This window comes from Grampus griseus, assembly GCF_964374135.1.
Source record: "Grampus griseus genome assembly, chromosome: 15".
Taxonomy (NCBI): domain Eukaryota; kingdom Metazoa; phylum Chordata; class Mammalia; order Artiodactyla; family Delphinidae; genus Grampus; species Grampus griseus.
In genome coordinates this window covers 2,106,808-2,127,083 of record NC_139009.1, presented here as the reverse complement: position 1 = coordinate 2,127,083, position 20,276 = coordinate 2,106,808, and the positions used below count along the sequence as shown (strand labels likewise).

The 20,276-nt window shown below is 52.4% G+C and overlaps 1 protein-coding gene across 1 annotated transcript in view; it reads right to left on the bottom strand.

Moving 5' to 3' along the window:
• Positions 1-17,896, bottom strand: part of COLEC11 (collectin subfamily member 11) — a 29,196-nt gene extending 11,300 nt beyond the window's left edge. Inside the window, exons 1-3 of the mRNA XM_082672484.1 lie at positions 17,778-17,896; positions 13,678-13,820; positions 7,034-7,105 (exon numbers count right to left, since the gene is read on the bottom strand). Coding sequence (XP_082528610.1) covers positions 7,034-7,105; positions 13,678-13,795 — 190 coding nt within the window. The 5' untranslated portion in view covers positions 13,796-13,820; positions 17,778-17,896. The remainder of the gene's footprint in view (positions 1-7,033; positions 7,106-13,677; positions 13,821-17,777) is intronic.
• Between the last annotated feature and the right edge of the window lie 2,380 nt (positions 17,897-20,276).

The following is a 20,276-nucleotide window of genomic DNA, read 5'->3' as shown; positions in this document are numbered from 1 at the left end:
TTGGAGAAGAAGAAAAAGCAAGAACCATTGAGTTCCCCGAGATGTCCACACACTCTCCACTTGAGGGCAACCCAAGGTCGTCTGAGATGCTGACTTGCCTTAACTCACAGACACTCCTTGGAAAGCAGCAGAAAAGCAGTGTGGTTGCCAGCCTAGAGGAGACTGGATCTGAACAAGAGCCCTGCTGGCTTCATCCCGCCTCCTCTTGCCTCTCCAAATGACAAGGAGCTTTTTGCAAAAACCAAACAAATCCCCCCACCCTGGTGGTGTGGGATGACTGGAAACGCACCAGACACACTCAGATCCGGTCCCTTTAAGTCTCCAGAGCTGGCGGTGGTGGCTCCACAGGGAGCTGTGACTGCGGTGCCAGCCCTTCCCATCCCATCCCGCTTATGAGAAGTATGCCAGCACATGTTTGTCCTCTGGACGTGCACGAGGAACGGGGGCAGCTCGCAGTGGGCTGCTAATTCTTATTAATTTTAATGAAGATCTCACACCGTCCTTTGAAAAGGAGACAGGGCAGAAAGAGCACTTGGCATCCAGCTGCCTCTGAGATTTTCAACGGAGATAATGTGCACATTACAGCGCCCAGAAAGCCCGTCGCTGACGTAGGGTCGCCCTCCCCCATCGCAGGCCAGGTGGGTCCCCAGCTTCTGCGCCCAGGGGCCCGGCGGCCTCTTAGCTGCGTGTCTGGGGGCTAGGAGCTTTGACAGCTGGGACGACACGCTTTTAGCAGGTCGTGTGGCAGAGCCAGCTCCATGCTGTGTGCCACAGCGCGCACTCTGACAGTGTGGGGACAGCTCTCATTTCAATAAAGGACAATGGACAGCGACAGCAGGAGGCTCTGCCGGCCCTTGGGCTTGTCTTTGTTATTCCAGAAAAGGCAGCCGTCAGCTTTCTGGCGCTTTCTCCTACAGCTGTTTTGAGTTCTCAACAGGGGGGCTGCTCAGTGTGTGACCAGAGGCCACCCCCAACACAAGGCAAATCAGCGGAAGAGGAAGCCGCCCTGCAGCAGCCCCACGTCCACGCAGCTTGCATTTCGCGGAAGCTGACGTGAGAAGGGCGCCAGGTGGAGGGCGTCCAGATCCTCGCGATCAACCTGCAATCCCACCCCACACAGCCCCGGGCGACCGGCAGCCCCAGCGCGGGCCAACGGACTCGCCCCATCTCAGGCCGCCCCCCAGACCAAAGCTGAAGCTGCGTTTTACCTCCAGGCCCAGCTGGTCCCCACGGTTTGGGAAGCGTCCTCAGAGCAGGGCTGTCTGCTCAGTAGGCAGCAGGGAATGGACCCAGCTCAGCGTGTTCTGAAGCCTCGGCCCGCAGACTTCTCTAGAACCTGGGGCGAGCAGGTGCACGCACACCTGAGGCCCTCAGCCACAGACAGGTCACCCGCAGATTTCAAAGATATTTCAAGACATTGAATGTCAAGATATTTTACAAACAATTGATTGAGAGCCTTCCAAGGGCCAGGTCCTTGATGGCACGTGAACAGTCCAGTCAGGAACGAGGTGGTAAGTGAAGGAAAGGGTCCCGCGGGGGAAATGGAAATGTGCAAAAACCCAGGGAGATGGGACACCACTGAGGAATTCTGGACTACCCACAGGGAATTACTCACGCTTTTTCATAAACTAGCAAGAAAGTAAATAAGAGTGTTTAGTCTTCTGACAATTTCATAGAGAATGTTACTGGTAGAAATAACCATCACCAAATAAAACCGACGCTGGCTAAAACTACACAGAGGAAAATTGTCATTAACTAAACATTGATGGGAGAGTCCTGTCTATACAATTTAGAGCTGAAATTTTCAACCAGGTGCAAATAATGACACTCTCAGAAGAGCTCAGGATGGCAGAGGTGAGAGTTGGGAAGATGTGAGGTAGGTAAAAAACTAAAACGTTAAAACTGTTCAAGGAGGACTTCCCTGGGGGCACAGTGGTTAAGAATCTGCCTGCCAATGCAGGGGACACAGGTTCGAGCCCTGGTCCGGGAAGATCCCACGTGCCGCGGAGCAACTAAGCCCATGCACCACAACTACTGAGCCTGCGCTCTAGAGCCCGCGAGCCAAAACTACTGAGCCAGTGTGCTGCAACTATGGAAGCCCGCGTGCCTAGAGCCCATGGTCCACAACAAGAGAAGCCACCACAATGAGAATCCTGTGCACCACAACAAAGAGTAGCCCCTGCTCGTCACAACTAGAGAAAAGTCCACGCGCAGCAGCAAAGACCCAACGCAGCCAATAAATAAATAAATAAATAAAATTGATTCTTAAAAAAAAAAAAAAACTGTTCAAGGAGTCCGTGAAAATTCACAGGGGAAAAGTAATTCCAGTGAAAATAATTTCTAAACAATGAAAATCAAGTGTGAATGATGTAAGTGCACTGCATAAACACAACTGAGGATTTAAGTTGGCTTAATGTAGTGCCTGGGGAAATATCAACACAGCCTCAAGTGGAAATAACCGTTTTTGAAAGGTCCCAGCCGACTCTGAAGGGGCCGCTGTCCGGGATGAGCGAGGACCACCTTGGGTTCAGTGCCGGTGGGCGTGGGGCTGGAACAGCTCGGAAGTGGGAACAAGGCAGCTGCACGAGGGCCCACGGTGCACCAGGCTTGCTGCTCCCGAGTTCCCAGCTTTCATCCTTTAATAAACAATAGGGACTGATAGCGACTACGTTATTATTTTGCCTTCACGGGTTGGAAGCGAGGGTGTGAAGCCAGCACAGCTGGTAAGCAGCACGGTTGGCGTTGAGCGGGTCTGCCCCGCCCACACCCTGCCCTTCCCGCCCCGGAGCCCTCATCCTAGGAGCCCCTTTCGGAAGCCTCTGGACAGGTACCCAGATCCAGCCCACTGCCATTCTTCGTAGAAACCAAGCTGATGCAGAAACCAGGCAAGTCTCCCCAGCGCCCCGCCCTGCAGTGGTCACTGCTCCCCGTAGGGGACAGGGCCCCCGGGCAGTAGCTGCAATCCGCTAAGAGCAGGGCACTGGTGGGAACGCCTCCACGAAAGCAGGATGCAGGAGGATGGGAAGGTGGCCGGGAGAATCCCGCATCCCGGCGGGAGAGCGGTTCCAGTGAGGAGCCTTGGGGCGTCCTGGAGCTGAGGTCGCCTCCCAGCACACCTGAGTCTCCGAGCACGGCCCGCCTCGAGCTTCGCCACACTGAACCTGCGCTAGCGCTTCTGAGGTTGGCCGCAGCTCTCAGTTTCCGGGCTCCGACGAGCCCAGGTGCAGCCATGCTGACCCCGTGAGCATGGCCGTCAGTGTGTGGGAGACCGCCAGAGCTCACGAACCCTCACCTGGGCCTCCAGGTGAGCCTACATCGCCAACAGGCCAGGGCCACGGCCACAGCAACCTTTCAAAATACCTGTTAACATCCAAAGTATAGTTCATGCACGTTGCTGGGAACACCAACGATAGAGACAGGAGAAAATGTAAAGAAGAATTTAAAGAAGAGAATTTAAAGGTCCATAATCCTATAACCCAGAAATGTCTACTACTACTAGTATTCTGATTGATTTCTTCTCCATCCTTTTTCTTCGCCTTTTTGTAAATATCTTAGTCGATCACATGTCTGTTCTTGTATCCTATTTTATTCTCTTATATTCTATCATGCCGCGGCCAGTCCTCTTTTTAAAGGTCATCCAAAAATGGATATTTCCTAGATTTCTACGTAACTATCCCACTATTCAATAATCCAAATATATCCCACTTGGGTTGACTTGTTCTCTGTGCTCTACAAAGTAGCAAAGACCCCAGACCAAACCTGCTCATTTTGTCAGTGGCGAAGCCAGACCCCTGGCAAGCCCGTTGATCACTGCCCCATCGCCTCCTAGCCTGGCAGGTTCCTTGTCAGGCAGGTCAATGGGACTGTAAAGGGCAGGTCCAGGCTCCCCTCTCCTGCCCGAATCACACACAGGACTCTGCTCTCGAACATACCGCTCCCAGTGGAGTTTTAAGTTACCCATGGGTAGGAGACATTCATCAAAATGATTTCATACATGAGAAATCCTTACACTAAAATTTGGCATTAAATTTAAGAAATAGGTTCAAACTTATATACACAATATAATTACAACAAAGCAAGAAAAGTCACCCCGAAAAAGGAAATATACCAAAATAAGTGGTTATCTCTGGATGATTTTATTATGCCTGATTTTCCTCACTTTTATAGATATATATAAATTTTCTATCATGAGCACACCTTACTGTTACATGTTAGAAAAACTTGAAACAAGACAGATTCTCGATCCAGCCCAAATTCCCCTCCACACTGCCCCGCAGCTTTCTGCCTCAATTTATTCTCCAGGGTCCACATATCTGTTCTCCCCCTCTGACTCTGGGGCTCAGGTGGCCTCCCCGAGATCTCAGCACGTAACAGCACTCAACTTAGTGGTTAATGACAGGAAAACGCAGTGAATTAGGCTGTTGCCTTCCCAGCAACGTTCATCCTCATCAGAAGATTCGGACGCTATAATAACAGCATTTATAGTTTCTGCGTGCTTGTCCTGCCTTTTCAAGAGTGAGAATAAGAGAGAATGATGATGATGACAGAGCGATGAGAGAGCTACATGTTGGTGACACTAGTGACAGAGATGAGAGAGCAGCCACGGGTCCACATTGGCATGAAATTAGGCATTGCCTGCTGCACGTGCGTTGAGCTCAAACATCGTTACTTTGAAAAAACATCAATGCAAAAACCCCGCGCTTCCATGGCAGGGGGCGTGGGTTCAATCCCTGGTCAGGGAACTAAGATTCCACATGCTGCACAGCTCGGCCAAAGGGAAAAAAAAAAAAAAATCAATGAAATGGCGTCATGAAAATGAATTTGTGACCATCCAGAATAGAGGCATATTCACTTCCTAACTGTGAAATGTGACATTGTCCTCACAAGACAATAGAGGGGGACTTCCCTGGTGGTGCAGTGGTTAAGAATCCACCTGCCAATGCAGGGGACACGGGTTCGATCCCTGGTCTGGGAAGATCCCATATGCCGCGGAGCAACTAAGCCCATGCGCCACAACTGCTGAAGCCCACACGCCTAGAGCCCAGGCTCCGTAACAAGAGAAGCCACTGCAATGAGAAGCCCGCACACCGCAATGAAGACCCAATGCAGCCGAAAAATAAATTAAAAAAAAAAAGAAGAACCCAAGAAGGTTTTTTAAAAGACAGGAAAAGACAATCCTCAAAAAGGAAAAAAAAGAAAAGAAATACAAATGACTTTTAAACACCTGAAAAATAAGCTGGCTTCATTTATGATAAGAGAGGCTAAGTTAAAGCCCCGCTGACGTGGCCTTCCACAGCTACCAGACTGGCAGCTTTCTGAGGCAGGGAGGGTGAAGGGGTCGGCCGTCTTGTGCTTCAATAAACAGAGGGTAAATGGATTCGATCCTTTTGGAAGGCCATATCCACCAACATTTCAAATGCACGTGCATTTTGATCAACAATTTCTCTGTCCGGAATTTATCTTCAGGCTGTACTCGTCCACATTAAAAATGACATTTACAAGATTACTCACTCACTGCAGCAAGGCCCTAGGGAACTGTAAATCTGCAGTGATAGGAGGCCAGTTAGACAAAGAGCGGACACAATGTCTCCAGGCGAGAGCGAGCACAACCTGTGCGTCCTCCTGCAGAACGAATGATCTCCAAGAACACGGTTAAGTGAAAATGCAGAACATTACATACATTTTGCAACTGTTTGTACAGAAGCAGGAAGGAATAGTGTTCACTCGGCCATTACAAAATATCTCTGTGAAGATAAAGAAACCTAACAGTGGTTGTCAGTGGCGAGGGCTGCTGGTGGGGATGGGAAGGAGACTAGTGGCTGTGAATAATTTCTGTATGTTTTGAACTTTGAACCAGGACAACAGTTCTTTTATTTTTTTAATTAATTTGTTATGAGTAAAGGGAAAGTAAGAAATAAAAATCAGCACGTGGGATTGATGGAGGGATGGTGGTGACACAAGTGCTCGGGATCTAGACTGTGACCCGGGTTTCACAGGCATTTGCAGCTGCCAAACTCACTGACGCTACGTAAATCACACCTCAAAACACGAAAAAACTGGGACCCTGGTGGTCCAGTGGTTAAGATTCAGTGCTCCCAATACAGGGGGTGCGGGTTCGATCCCTGGTCTGGGAACTAAGATCCCATATGCCTCACAGCGGGGCCAAAATAAATAAATTAATTAATTAAACAAAAAAGAAAAAACCAACATTTAAAAAAATTTAAGAATGAAAAAACAGTGCATGGACTTAAAAACATAACAACCTTTATCTGTGTTGTTACAAGAACCACCTAACTCCGATGCTATGAGGCGGGGTGGGGACCGGCTGGATAATCCCAGCACGTGTTCTCATAGAATAGTGTGCAGGCGTTGACAAAGCACTTCCAAACACAGCTTTTACGGATTTCACAAACTTTAAAGCAGCAAAAGGAAGTATATCCTAATGGTGGCATTTACTGACATCACCGTGCACCATGTAGCTTCTTTTTTAGGTAGGATCTATTTTCTGTAAGCCCCAGCACAACCCCAGGAGGCAGGCTGAACGACACTATTTTTTTTCCTAATGAGGAAACAGATTCAAGGTGACTAGGGTCCGTTAGCCAAAACTGGGAGGCCACGGTGTAACCCCCCATGCCCCACCCAAATCTGTGCTCTCTCTCCTTTGCACACCTACATGACTGTTTCCATCACTGTTTACACGCCTCCATCACTGTTTGCACACCCTCATAATTGCACTTATACGTGTAACGATCACAAGTGATCCCCAATTTGCACGTGAGGCCAAGCGAGCGCCGAGTTTCCATACACGTAACCACCCGATGAGGCACACCTCCCAGAAGGCACTTTGTTTCTCGGTGCCGGGCAGGCCAGAGCCAGGGAGCACTGTTTAAAGAGCCCTCTCTGTGCCCTGCTTCAGTCCCGAGACCTACACAGGTGCCGGGTTCCTCTCGAACGCACCCCCCTTCTCCCCACCAACAGCTCTCCAGGAGCCGGTGCCCCAGCTGTGCCCTTGGGGCCCAGGGGCAGCAGGTACCTTTCTCTCCCGTGGGGCCGACTCTTCCAGGCCGTCCTGGTGCGCCTTTGTCCCCCTTCTCTCCAGCATCCCCTGTGGAAAAAGTCACATGCCTTTAGGACCTTGCTCTAAGCGCCAGGGTCCAGTGTCTGTGTGCCGCCAGCCAGGCCCCTTGGCCTCCCTCTTCCCATCCCACCCCCGGGGGGTTTCACCCCTTCCTCCCAACCTGCTCCCAGCTTTGGCTCTAGGTCTCCCTCCCCAAGTCTCTTCTCAGGATTCTGCTGCCTTGCCTCCCCACTCCCTCTGGGAATGCATCTGTCCCTCTCTCCATCCATCCCCCTGGGCTGGCCCCAGTCTGCCTTCTGGTGCACAGGGCTCCCCAGGACCCACCATGGCTGCTCTGCTGCCCCTTACCACCCGCGCTGGCCTCTCTCTTCCCTTGTCTGGCCGGTACTCTCGGGAAGAATAAACTTGGGCACACGAGTCGGCGTCCCCTTGTCCCTTCAGTGTGAGCACCCCCCAGAGGGTACACTACTGCTCAGGGGCAGGGTCCTCCCACACGGGGACACCTGTGACCAGGTGAGCACATCACCCGGTTCAGGTTCGCTGGCCAGGTGCGTCCTGCTCTCAGCCTAAGCTACACACGCCCCCAGCCTTCCTCACAGATCCTGACCATGTTTTGGCACATTTTCCTTTATTTCCTGTTTTGTTCAGAACCGAAACAGGGAAACGGGCTGTTTGTGGAGCCTCCCTGGTACCCCGCACTTAGCACGTCCCAAGTCGACCTGGTGGTTTTCCCCAGAAGTGAGTCTCTTCTGTGGACTTTCCTGCTCCTGCCGTTGAGACACCGAGTCTCCCAGACTCCAGGCTCCAAGCCCCACGGTCATCTCTGCTTTTCTGTCTCCCTCATCGGATAAGTGCAAGCATCGCCCAGCTCTGCGAAGCCCAACCGGCCGCTCCCTCCCGATGCCCATGGGGGCTCCACGCTCAGCCACGTCTCTGCAGTTCTGGAGGTGACGGGACCACCAGCCCGCCCTCATGCGGCTCAGGGCAGGAGACAGGTCGCAAACAACCGTGGAGACACCCTGTCTGAGCAGCACAGTGCACGGGGGGAGCAGAGGACGGAGTGCGGATGGGACATCAAGGCCCCTCCCGGTGCCCCCCGCCGCCCCCCACTCCAATCCACCCCAGAACCATCTTCCTAAAACACAGAGTCCGTTATGATACTTCCCTTCTCAAAGGAGATTCAAAACCACCAACAGCCAAATGTAGTTATAAATAATGTCCCATTTTTAAGCTCCTCCCCACAGGCCTGCACCTGGAGCCCAGGGGTCCGGTTACACTGCTGCCTCTGCCTAGTCGGCCGTGACCATCAACCCACCTGTGCGGGTTTCACCTGCTCACCTGACTGTCCAGGAAGCTGTTCCTCAGCCCCTCACTGGATCTCCGTTCTCCCGTGATGAGGACCCTGCTCTGTACCACAGTCACTGTCTCGTGGCCTCATCTACTTCCCTGATGTATCTGCCTCCCACGGGTGGGTGTGGGTGCTGACGTGCACCTGCCCAGCTGTGCAAACAGCAGGCCAGCATTCAAGTGAACTTGCATTCTCCGTAAATTCTCTACACGTGCCTTCATTTGGTAAGACGCTCCCCTGAGATTACAGATTCCACAGTGAAATCCCCCAAACTGATAATCTGGCCTTAAGGGGAGGGGGCATCCCATTTAAACGTGGAATGCAGGGCTGGCACGTTACTGCCACCCCAGCACAGCTGTGACAGCTCCATGAACCGCTGCTAAAGGGCGGTTGACACACTTGGCACACACGGGCCCCTGAATCTCTGGGTAGTTCTCGGGTTTTTTCTTATCTTTTAAAAAGAAAGGAAATCATTACAGTAGTAATATTTGGAGAAGAACTGATAGTCTACCAAGAAATACCGACTAACAGACTGATCTCACCATCAAGAACCAGCAGACATTGCAGGGGCACCAACATCGTGAAAAAAGAAATAACAACCCAGGAAACAGGACTCCGCGGGGCAGCCAGAATCTGACTGTGAAAGACACTGAATATCCTCATAAAGATGAGACAGAAGAGGCAGCTACGAACTAGAACAAGCGGCAATGAAAGGGGACCAACTAGGGAATCTCGTGCATGAAACACATTTTTGAAACAAGTTACTCTACAGGCAGGCTGAGTAACAGAATGGCCAATGATAAAAGCTAATTCATGAGACAAATAATGAGGATGAAGAACTTGTCTACAAGGCAACACTGAGAGAGAAGGAGATGGAAAGTTTTGTTTCGGTTTTGAAGTTATCACGTCGAGCGTTGAAGAAAAAACCCCACAGATCCCAATACGCATCATACAGGAATTCCAGAAAAGGAGAAGAGACATTCGAAGCCTTAACAGCTGTGAAGATTGAATAGCTATGACTTCCCGGCACTAAGGAAAATCACCGAATAGCACAATGCGTGTGCCCACAGAGTGCCAGCAGGAAAGAAATGAGGGGAAAATAACTCAGATGTGTCAGAGTGACACGCAGAACATCAAGAATCAGGAGAAAGTTCTATGAGCGCCACGAGGAGAAGGAATGTTTAAAGACTGCACGCACGTGAAGGAGAATTAGATTGACACAGAATTGTCATTAGCAACACAGGGCTCGAGAATAAAATGAAACAGGAGCTTGAACAGAAGGGCTGCAATTTGGACTGAGATCAGAAGAGGCCTCCCTGATGAAGTGGCTTTTAATGCAGACCTGCTCAACCAGGAAGACGCAGCCAGGCAGAGGTTGAGGAGACAAAAGGACACTGCACAGGTGAGGTGGGACGAGCCGGGAGGGCCGGGCACAGACAGCGCTCAGACCTCACACGTACGGCCCACCGGACGCCCCCGCCAGGCTTTAAGGAGGAAAATACCGTGGTCCCATGCCTGCGTCAGGGGAGGACAGTGAGATTAATGGTTCCAGGGTCCAGGCCAGACGCGAGCATTATCAGTGCCCACGTCCCACTGCCCCCCGTGGACGGAGGGTCCACGTCGTGCCCGCCTGCGTCTCCTGGAGCAGCCGGGAGAGCCCTGGGCCGCACAGCGGCTCTGTGGATAATCGTGGAAAATTAACACCAAGCAAACCCACCAGCTGCTTCTATAGATTAAGATGAACTCCTAGCATTCACACACAGCCATTCGCTTAGTTCCATTAATTTAACCTGCCCCCGCCCTGCCCCGTGAGGCAGGGATCACGTCCACTTTATGATGAAGAGCCAGGCCAGAGACAGGCGACAAGCCAGCTCTCCAGCTCCGGGCAGCAAAACCCTAATCAGAGAACAAGCAGGCCACGTCCCCGACTGGACCCTCCTCTGGGAGAGAAAGCAGTCAGGACAGGAAAGAGGCAGGGAGACCAGAGCTGAGGAGGGAACTGGCCCAGAGCAGCATTTCAGAAGCGTGAAATCCCCACGTGCATGTGTTAGTCACATTATTGGCTTTATCAACCTTCTTTCAATTAATTTGATAAAACCTGTAAGAATAACAATGCCCTTTTAAAATCTCTGAGCAGCAGGCTTGCTAATACACACCAGTGTTTTCCTACCTACAACCCATTTTTCCAGCCATCAAGGAAAGACTGCTCTTCCATCAGAATGAGTTGTTACTCTCTCCAGATACAAAGATAATGTGCTACGTTTAGGTCTGTAATAGCACATGACTTTCTTCTCAAGGAGAAGGCCGCCTGGAGTCCTTGAGAAGGATTCTGAAGCCCAGTGTGGATTCGCAGGAGGAAGCACCGGGACGGGCCGGAAGCAGCCGGGCACCATGTCCCCAGAGACCTCCTGCCACCTCCAGGCTCCGTCTCCAAGGAAACGGGCACTGGCTCCACCCTCGCAGGCTAAGCCTGGCCTGGTGGGGCCTGTAACACAGACGCGGCTGATGAACGAACGGAGACCCCTCACCTGCCTCTTTCGTCTTAAGGGCGGGGCCTGAATTGTGTTTATCTCCACCGACCAAGGCAGGCCCTGGCACATGTGCTGTAATCAGATCTTTCACAGACTGCCCTGGCTCTCCGGCGCATCCTGCTCTCTGTGCCCTGAGAGCAGCATAGAATGTCCTCGAGGTCGGAGCTTGGTCTGAGGAGGAGCTGGGTGGGACCAGGCGCCGGGCAGAGGGCGGCCGGCCCGCCGCTGCCCCACGCTGCACGACACGCGGATCCGGGGAAGGAGCTCTGCCGTGATGCCAATCTTCACTTTGCAGGGGACGCACATCCACATGGGCCTGAACGTTTGCTGCTTAGAAGCCCCAGACTTGCTTTGCTGCCATAGATTTCTCTCCTCCACTCTCACCCCTGCTGCCCAAGTCAGAGCATGAAACCCCTCCTCTGTTTCGGCTCAGCACCCTCGCATCACAAAGAAGGAACTCTCACTGACCCACGCTTCTGCGTCACAACAAGACACGCACAGAGGGTAACAAGGTGAGGTGGGTGTGGTCATCAGCGTGACAGCGATCCGTCCACAAGGTACCTGCCTATTCGAGCATCACGATGCACACCTTGAATAGACAGAGCTTCCATCTGTCAGTTCCACCCCCAGCAAAGCTGGAAATTTAGAAAAGAACAAGATATCCAGTTTCTAGAGGCTTTCATAAATATACTAAGTTTCTCCACTAAAATCGCTGCTTTGGTGCTGACAGACTAGCGTGAAACCGGACGTGTGAAACGATGCTGCCACTGAAACGCTGGATCCGGAACACACACTGTGGGTAGCACGTGGTCTGCGTGTTGCCCATGGCCCCAAACATCCCACACAGCTTCAGCACCACTCGGGAGCCTGTCTGACCACCTGCCAGAAGATGAGCCTTGGAGAGCAGGGGCCCCGCAGATTCCCTGGCAGACCCCTCCGCTGGAGGACCCACACCGTGTCTGCTCGCTGCAGACACTCAGTCTGCGAACGGGGGAGGAGCAGGAGAGTGACAGCAAGTTGGCTCTCTGTGGACCATGTCTCCACCTGGCAATACAGTGGCTCATCACTGTGGACCATGCCTCCACCTGGCAATACAGTGGCTCATCACCGACCACAGCATGGTGTTGGGTGGTGAGAAATCATTGCTTAGAGGAGGTGAGGTGTCCCTGGAGCGGGCCACCCTCGGAGAAGGAAGCACTGCAGGGGACCCGCCGAGCACGCGGGTTGGAACGCCCTTAACATGGATGCAGCAGAAATGGTCACCGACGCAGATGTCAAAAAGCATCTGTCTCAGAGTACCCTCAAGATGTGCTTGAAAACCCAGGGACATCTGAATATTGATAGTGTCCCAGTTTTATATTTAAATGGCGAATGTGGCTATACAGTAGAATATCTGGACCGAGCTTTCCCCGACACCCACAACTCCGTGCTCAGAGAGAAGCACTGCTGCTAGCATGCCAGTATATCTCCGTCTAGATTTTTTCCTATTTCTGTGTATTTGTATATTTTTAATGGGGTTAGGAAGAGACTGTTTAAAGTCACTGACTCTGGGACTTCCCTGGCAGTCCAGTGGTTAAGACTCCACACTCCCAATGCAGGGGGCCCGGGTTCAATCCCTGGTCAGGGAACTAAGATCCCACAAGCTGCAGTGCAGCCAAAAAAGTAACAATAATAATAAATAAATAAATTAAAATGACTGACTCTTTCTATAACAATGAATATACGCTTAAACCGTTCTTTAGGGCCTCCTCCCGGTGTATGTTTCCCAGGTTATCAGAGGTTCGCTGAGTCAGGAGCTGTGTGCTTCAGAGGCCCCGAGCAATTTTAGAGCAGAAAACAAACGGCCGTGTAACTTCATTACTAAGAGCACACACAGCCCTTCAGGGGCAGGAGGGGCAGAGTGGAATCTGGGGATGCGGGACCCTGCCCGCTGCTCCTAGGAGCACAAGGCCCAAGGGGCATGCTCGCCCCACGTGGTGGAGGTGCCCTGTCCCCGTCTTGAAATTCTTTCTAACTTTTGAACAAAAGATCCCACATTTTCATCTGCATTGGGCCCCTCGAATTACGGAGCTGGTCCTGCTTGGGAGCCACAAGGTTTGGGATCTCCTGCCCGTGCATGGTAGAACCCGGTGACTTTTTGAGTGAAGGTCCTCCCCCTGTGCTGGTGCCCACCCATCCCTGGTCTGCAGAGGCAGCTCCCCCTGGAGGTGAATTACAGACAAAGCGCAGGAGAAGTTTTCTTGATTTTTCGAAGAAGGAATAAAGAGCTCTCAGGAACCGTAACAGGAGCCCAGGCTTCAGAGCTACGCAACCCACTTAGCCAAACTGCTAAGTTTCCCTGAGCCTGGACCGGCCTCATCTGCACAATGAGAGCATTTCACCCTGAGAGGCGCTGCAGGTGACGTGTGCAGTGCCTGGAACACACCTCGGACGCCTTACAGGGTCCCTGAAGAGAGGACCGAGCTGCACACGAACGTCTGGTTTCAGAATTACAGGATCCCTCGCCTGAAGACAGTGTGGACGCCACGTACAGTCTGACCCTGGACTTTACAGAAGGGGGGACCAGGGCCATCGACGGGGCAGATTTTCCCACGGCCGGGCCCCGAGCCGGCCCGGGGACGCGGGATGAGCTCTGCATCCGCCGCTCGCACGCAGCTCCCGCCTGCACTCCGGCCGCTGCCCGGGAGGCCCTGACCTCCGGGAGGCCCGGCGGAAGTTACCTTTGAGGCCGGGGACGAGAATCTGCACGGAGCAGGTGTCGTCCACCGTCTGCTGAGCGCCCCCAGCCCGGAGCACCGACAGGAAGGCCAGGCCAATGAGAGCCAGAGCCTGCTTCATGGTGAGCCTTGCAGCACGTTGACTCCTGAAGGGAGGGAGAAGCAGTAAACAGTGACGGGAATTCCGGGAACCGGGACAGCAAGTGACAGTGTGCAGGCGCGCCGGCCACCACACTCGCCCCGCTCGGGGGCTGCGGTGGCAGCTGCCCTGGAGCGGCTGTCAGTGCTTTGGTGCCTCTTTCTCTCCCTGTCGCTCTGTCTGTCTCCCTCTCTGTCACTCTGTCTCTCTCACTCGGGTGCCGACTGAAACCTCCACCGAGACATCCCCTTCGCCCAGCAGTGACAACAGTCACCACTCCGGATGCGTTACTCCAGATTCTTCTTCTGATTCCTTATAACTGATACCTGATACACACAGAGGCATGTTTACCGTTACGTGAAAACTCGGACGCTCAGCCATAAAACAAACATTGGTGAGCATCCGCTTCACACGTCCGGGCCCCTGACCCGAGTCCCTGGTGCCCATCCCGCCCCCGGCCTCCCCTCGGAGGAGCCGCTCTCCTCACCTGAGCCCACCTTCTCCTGCTGTTTCCAAAACAGCCTCAGTGCATGCATTCTTAGACAACGCCGTGTCTAGTGTGCCAGGTTCTGAGTTTTATGAGATACTGGGTCACGCTGTGTGTCGTCTTACCTACTTGACTCAACATCGTGCTCCAGGATTCATCAACGTTATGCTGCCGCACACTCCTGTAGCTTACTATGTCCTCACGTCAATGAGGAAGCCCCCGTCACCAAAGGGTGTGGGACAGGGACAGAGGTTGGAAGGACACAGCTGCCCCCCCGTCCCTGTGCTGGTCCCCTCGCCATGGGCCAGTGAGGAAGCACGCAGACTTTGAGGTCTGCCCCCCGGGACCTTGGTGTCTGGATGTCACAGTGCTGGGAGACAGCTGTGCATCCGGCTGCACCTGGACCAGCGCCCTGGCTAGACTGCATCTCCTGTCAGCTTGTTCCCTCACCTTACAGCGAGGCAAGCGTCCTGGGGTCACCCTGAGGAAGAACAGGCAGCGGTGCACGCAGCTCAGCACCAGGCCGGCCCCACTGGACAGCAGCTTTTGACATCCTGGCCACCACACCCTGGGAAGGAGTCCCACAGCCGGCCCTGGCTTCCAGACAAATGAAGGGCTGGAAGCAGAGCTGCTGAGTGAGAGCGTTCTGTGCCCCCCGTGAAGAGCCTGTGCGTTAGCCAGATCTTCCACGAAGGGGACAGAGGTGACAGTCATCCGTGCCGTCCTGCAGTGAGGCCCCGGCTCCCCACGTGTGGTCACAGATCTGATCCTGTAGGGACAAGGCAGGGGGAGGACTGCTCACCAGATCGGGGACAACATGGTGCTCATGTAACCCTGCACAGGGATGGGCACGTCATTCCAGCCTCACGGGCCAGGAGGCCAGAGGCAGAGACCTCAGTGACAACTAAGAAGTGGTGACGATGGGCTGGCCTGGGACTTCCTAACGCTGTCCTGTCAGCACCGTTGCTCACTCGGCCCAACTGTCAGCTTCCCCGAATCAAAGTAAGGGCCCATCCTCCCCCCTCAGTCACAGCAGTAGTGGGCTTTTATTTTATCTACTTTTCTAACATTCACGTTTGGTGGAGAGAAAAGGAGCTAACGTTTACTGCACACCAAACGTGGACACACACGCCTTATTTAGTCCCCGGACCCCCTGGTGACGTATATGGCCCCTGGTTTTAAAGACAGTGAATAGGAGGCAGTGAGAGGCTGCAGGGCCCTTCAGGCGTGCGGGCCCCGGTGAGCTGGCTCTCTCCGTCTCCTTTGTCAGCTAAGCCTTGACCCCCAAGCGAGCAGCTCATCCCGGACATTGGCCGCCGTGAGCACCTGCAGCCGTAACTGGAAGAGCTTGGAGCACTCAGGCCTGGGGTTTGCAGGCGCTAAGCTGAGCGAGTGAATGGAAGGATGGGCACATGAATGAATGAACGCCCAGAGGTTCCCAGCGGCAACTCACATAGGACGTGACACTCTTCTGCTGATGGCTTTCCACGTTCCCATGGTGTTCCCAGGGCCAGCGCCTCGGACACGCGGCCTGTGCGGACCCACGTAGAGGGCCGGACAATGGGATTGGGGCCTGGATTCCTAATGGTCTTTGAACAAAGCAGCACCGCCAAGTGTGCAACCAGCCCGGGTGATCACACTGTGTTCTTAACCATGAAGAGCGTAGCTGCTGCTTTAGCGGCAAGTCGCCTGTTCCTTTCAAGGAGGTACTTCTTGAATGCGATGATAATAGAATGTTACGTGTCAACTAGCTGGCGGTTTTTAAAAAGCCACGATAAACACTTGCTCCCCTGACTTTTGTGCTCAGGCCAATGGATGCTTGCCTCTTGGTATGTGTGGGAGGCCAGCTGTGTTTAGATTGTTTTAAATGTCTCGGGAACTGCATGGGAATTTCCTCTGTAGCTAGAGACAACTGGGTCAGAAGACAGCCACCTTGTTCAGCAAGACTCGCTGCTCTCACACTGCAGAAGATCAGATGCCACCTCCCAAGGAGGGGGAGCGAGGGGCAGAGGGCCCGGAGTGCAGGGAAGCCGGGGCTGCCCTCCCGCTGGCCCTCGGCCCTTGGCCCGCGCCCGCGTCTGGGCCCACCTCGGGTCCTGCGGCAGGAATCCGTGCGGGCGGCCCTGGTGGGAGCCTCTTTCCCAGACTTCGGGCTCCTTCCTGCCCTCTTACAAGAGGAATTTTGTTTTATAAACGGGGAGGCTGCAGCTCCTCCTGGGTCTCTTCAAGAAAAACATCCTTATCTCCCAGCCGGGGCCCGCCCCTCCGTGAAGGAGGCCAGCTTGGCCGAGAAGAAAGGAAATTCAATTTGGAATTCTTGGTAGAAACATGATATAACAATGAAATAGGGAAAAAAGTGCGGCTTAATGGGCCAAACGTGCAACTGTACGTTTTCATTAAATGTCTACAGCAGGGCCCACTGTCTTACGGGCACCGTGAATGCCTGCAGAGAAGCACGTCCCTAGAAGCGTCGCGGGTCTCACTGGCAGGCAGACACCCCACCCCCACCCCTACAGTGACACTGGGCCTTCCCCAGCGACTATGGCACTGACAGAGTTTCACCCCAAGGGCACACATTTTTCCTATCTTTTTACCAAGACCATGAAGCAAGAAGAGGCCTTTTCCCTATTACCTCCCCAAGCCTTATGCAAATCATCTGTCTGTTCTTTTATTTGGCATATAGATTTTTCAAATTCGTAAATAGAACTGAACAGCTGTGAACGTTTGGGGCGCCGCTCTGCTTGCTACCCGGGCAACGTGCTTCCCATCAAACAGAAAATCCAGTTATGCACACTCAGTGGCTTCCAAACTTTACCTCTTAACTTCAGAACCACTGCCTAACTTCGGCCGGACAGCCAGGGCCAAGGCAGGAGGGCCCCTGGGACGCTGTGGAATCCAATTTTGGAGGCAGGATGACCCCACCCCGTACAGGGTGACCCTATGTGCCCTTGAAAGTTGCCTTCTCCAGCCCCGCCTTTCGCCCCACATCTGGGACTCCCACCACTGAGCCCGAAACAGAGAGGCTGGCCACTGAGCAGAGAGGAGCTGGTCGCCCCGTCGCCCCCGCTGGGGGGTCCACCAGGCCCCAGGAGCCTGAGCTAGCTGCTCAGGAAGGCGTGTGTGCCAGGGGCTGGGACGGGGGTTCTGCGGCCGCTTGTACCCCGGCTGGGATGCAGGAAAAACTGCGTCACCCCTTTGAACCTATGGAAACCTGATCATCTCCTAGTAACTGGTAGCTCTGGTGCCCGGCGCTCGGCTCCAGGAAGTTTCCACCGTGAGCTACCGAATCAATCAAGCCTCAGAATTCTGGCCTGATCCCTGCGACACACCCGATCTGAGAGCAAATCCCTCGGCCCTGCACCCAGTTCCTACCTGTGCCCCGTCAGGAGCCTCGCCTTCCCGCCTGAGCATCTCCCGCGGGTTCCCCAACCCCGTCCCGCTCCCAAGGATGCAGAGTGGCCAGCAGAGCGTCCCTACCTGAGGCGTGCGCCAGACCAGGCTGCTGTTTTCGGGCCGCGGTCCCACACGTCGGGCAAGAGGCCTGGCTGTCAGACTGCCCGGCAACTCAGGCTGGGGCTGCGGTATTATCTGCAAACAGCTTCCTGTTTGAAATGCATGAGGCGGAGAAGGGAGTGTGGGAACTTGGAAACACGTGAGATGTCGGGGTCTTGGGGCCCCTCCTGGAGACGCCTCCCTAACTCTGCACCCCAAACTCCCCAGTCAGTCCCTTTTTATCCACCTTTTCTGTTCCTCTCATTTTTTGAAAAAATAAGCATGTGTATCGTGGAAATTTAGGAAAGTAGAAAGAAGAGCAACAACTGTCACCTGGTATCACACGGACAGGACTAAATACAGGCTGGCATATTTTGCAGTTTTTCCATATAGGTTTCACTCCAAAAGCATAAAGTACTCGTCTGCTGCGTGTCGAGACCTAACCGGTGGTGAGGCCCCAAACTCCCTCGGCTCACAGGAGTGTCATTTAAGACAACAAACACATGCCAAATCCACGTCTTTGGAGGGGGCTGGGCAGGTCCAGCTCCTGTGTGGCCTGACTTATACGCGAAGGGGCGGATGGGGGTCCTTTAAGAAAAAGACACATATCAAATTATGATCATAAAAAGTGAGGTCCAAAAGTGAATACTTATTAAGACTGACAAGAGAAGTCATAACAAATTACAAATTTTAGAACTGACAAATTCCACACACACCACAAAATCCATGAAAAAGAATGGATTCTTTATTAAAACCACCTGATAGCATAAGAAAATTTGACAACTTAGATGAAAACAGACCACTTCCTGGAAAACACAAACTACCACAATGGACCCAATATGAAACAGAGAATTTAACAGCCCTATAGCAATTAAGGGGATTGCATTTGTAATTTTAAAACTCCCTAAAAGGAAACCTCTAGGCCAGATGGTTTCACAGGAGGATTCTACCAAACGTTTAAAGAAAAATTAACACCAATTCTACACACTTCTACCAGAAAATAGAAGAGGAGGGAATACTTACCAATTCATTTTATGAAGTTAGTGTTACCCTGACACTGAAACCAGACAAAGACAATACCAAAGAAGAAAACTACAGACCAATAACCCGGAAGGATATAGATGCAAAAATCTTTAACAAAATATCAGGAAAGAGGATTGAGCAATATATAAAAGGATTTGCAAGCTATTTATAAACAAGTGGGGTATTTTGGGGATGCAAGGCTGGGTCAATATTCAAAAATCAACCAGTCATTAAGAATGCAGTGTTTGGGGGCTTCCCTGGTGGCGCAGTGGTTGAGAGTCTGCCTGCCGATGCAGGGGACACAGGTTTGTGTCCCGGTCCAGGAAGATCCCACATGCCACGGAGCTGCTGGGTCCGTGAGCCATGGCCACTGAGCCTGCACGTCCGGAGCCTGTGCTCCGCAACGGCAGAGGCCACAACAGTGAGAGGCCTGCATACCGCAAAAAAAAAAAAAAAAGAATGCAGTGTTTGGAGACGCAAGAGGGAAGAGATATGCGAACATATGTGTATGTATAACTGATTCACTTTGTTATAAAGCAGAAACTAACACACCATTGTAAAGCAATGATACTCCAATAAAGATGTGTAAAAAACAAAAAAAAAGAATGCAGTGTTTGAAGAATTTTAATGACCTGGAGAAATGTTCACGATGGAATGATAAAGAATTAAACAGAACAAGGAGGATATAAAAAAAGTCAACCAGGGGCTTCCCTGGTGGCGCAGTGGTTGAGAGTCCGCCTGCCGATGCAGGGGACACGGGTTCGTGCCCCGGTCCGGGAGGATCCCACATGCCGCGGAGCGGCTGGGCCCGTGAGCCATGGCCGCTGAGCCTGCGCGTCCGGAGCCTGTGCTCCGCAACGGGAGAGGCCACGACAGTGAGAGGCCCGCGTACCACAAAAAAAAAAAGTCAACCAGAGTAATCCACCATACTAACAAGCCAACAGAGGAAAATGACATGATCATATCAATCGAGGCAGTGAAAGCATTTGACAAAATCCAACACCCTTTCATGATAAAAACTCTCAGAAAAATAAGAATAGACAGGGAACTTCCTCACCTTGACAAAGAGCATCCATTTATTTGGATAGAAGATATATTTTTTTACTGAAATATATTTGACATACAATGTGCAAGTCCAAGGTATATAACGTGTTGATCTGATACACCTGTGCCTGGTAATATGGCTGCCTACAATTGTAAAATTATTTAGCACTCCATTACACCATATAGTTGTCATTGCTTCTTTTGTGGTGGGAATAATTAAGATCTAGTCTCTCAGAAGTTTTGATGATTTAAGTAAAATATTGTTGTCTATATTCACTATACTGTGCATCAGATCTCCAGGACTTATTTATCTATTAGTTGCACATTTGTACCCTGAAACATCTCTCCTATTCCCCAACCCTAACCCTGGCAACCAACACTCCCCTCCGTTTCTACGAGTTTGGCTTCCTCTGACCC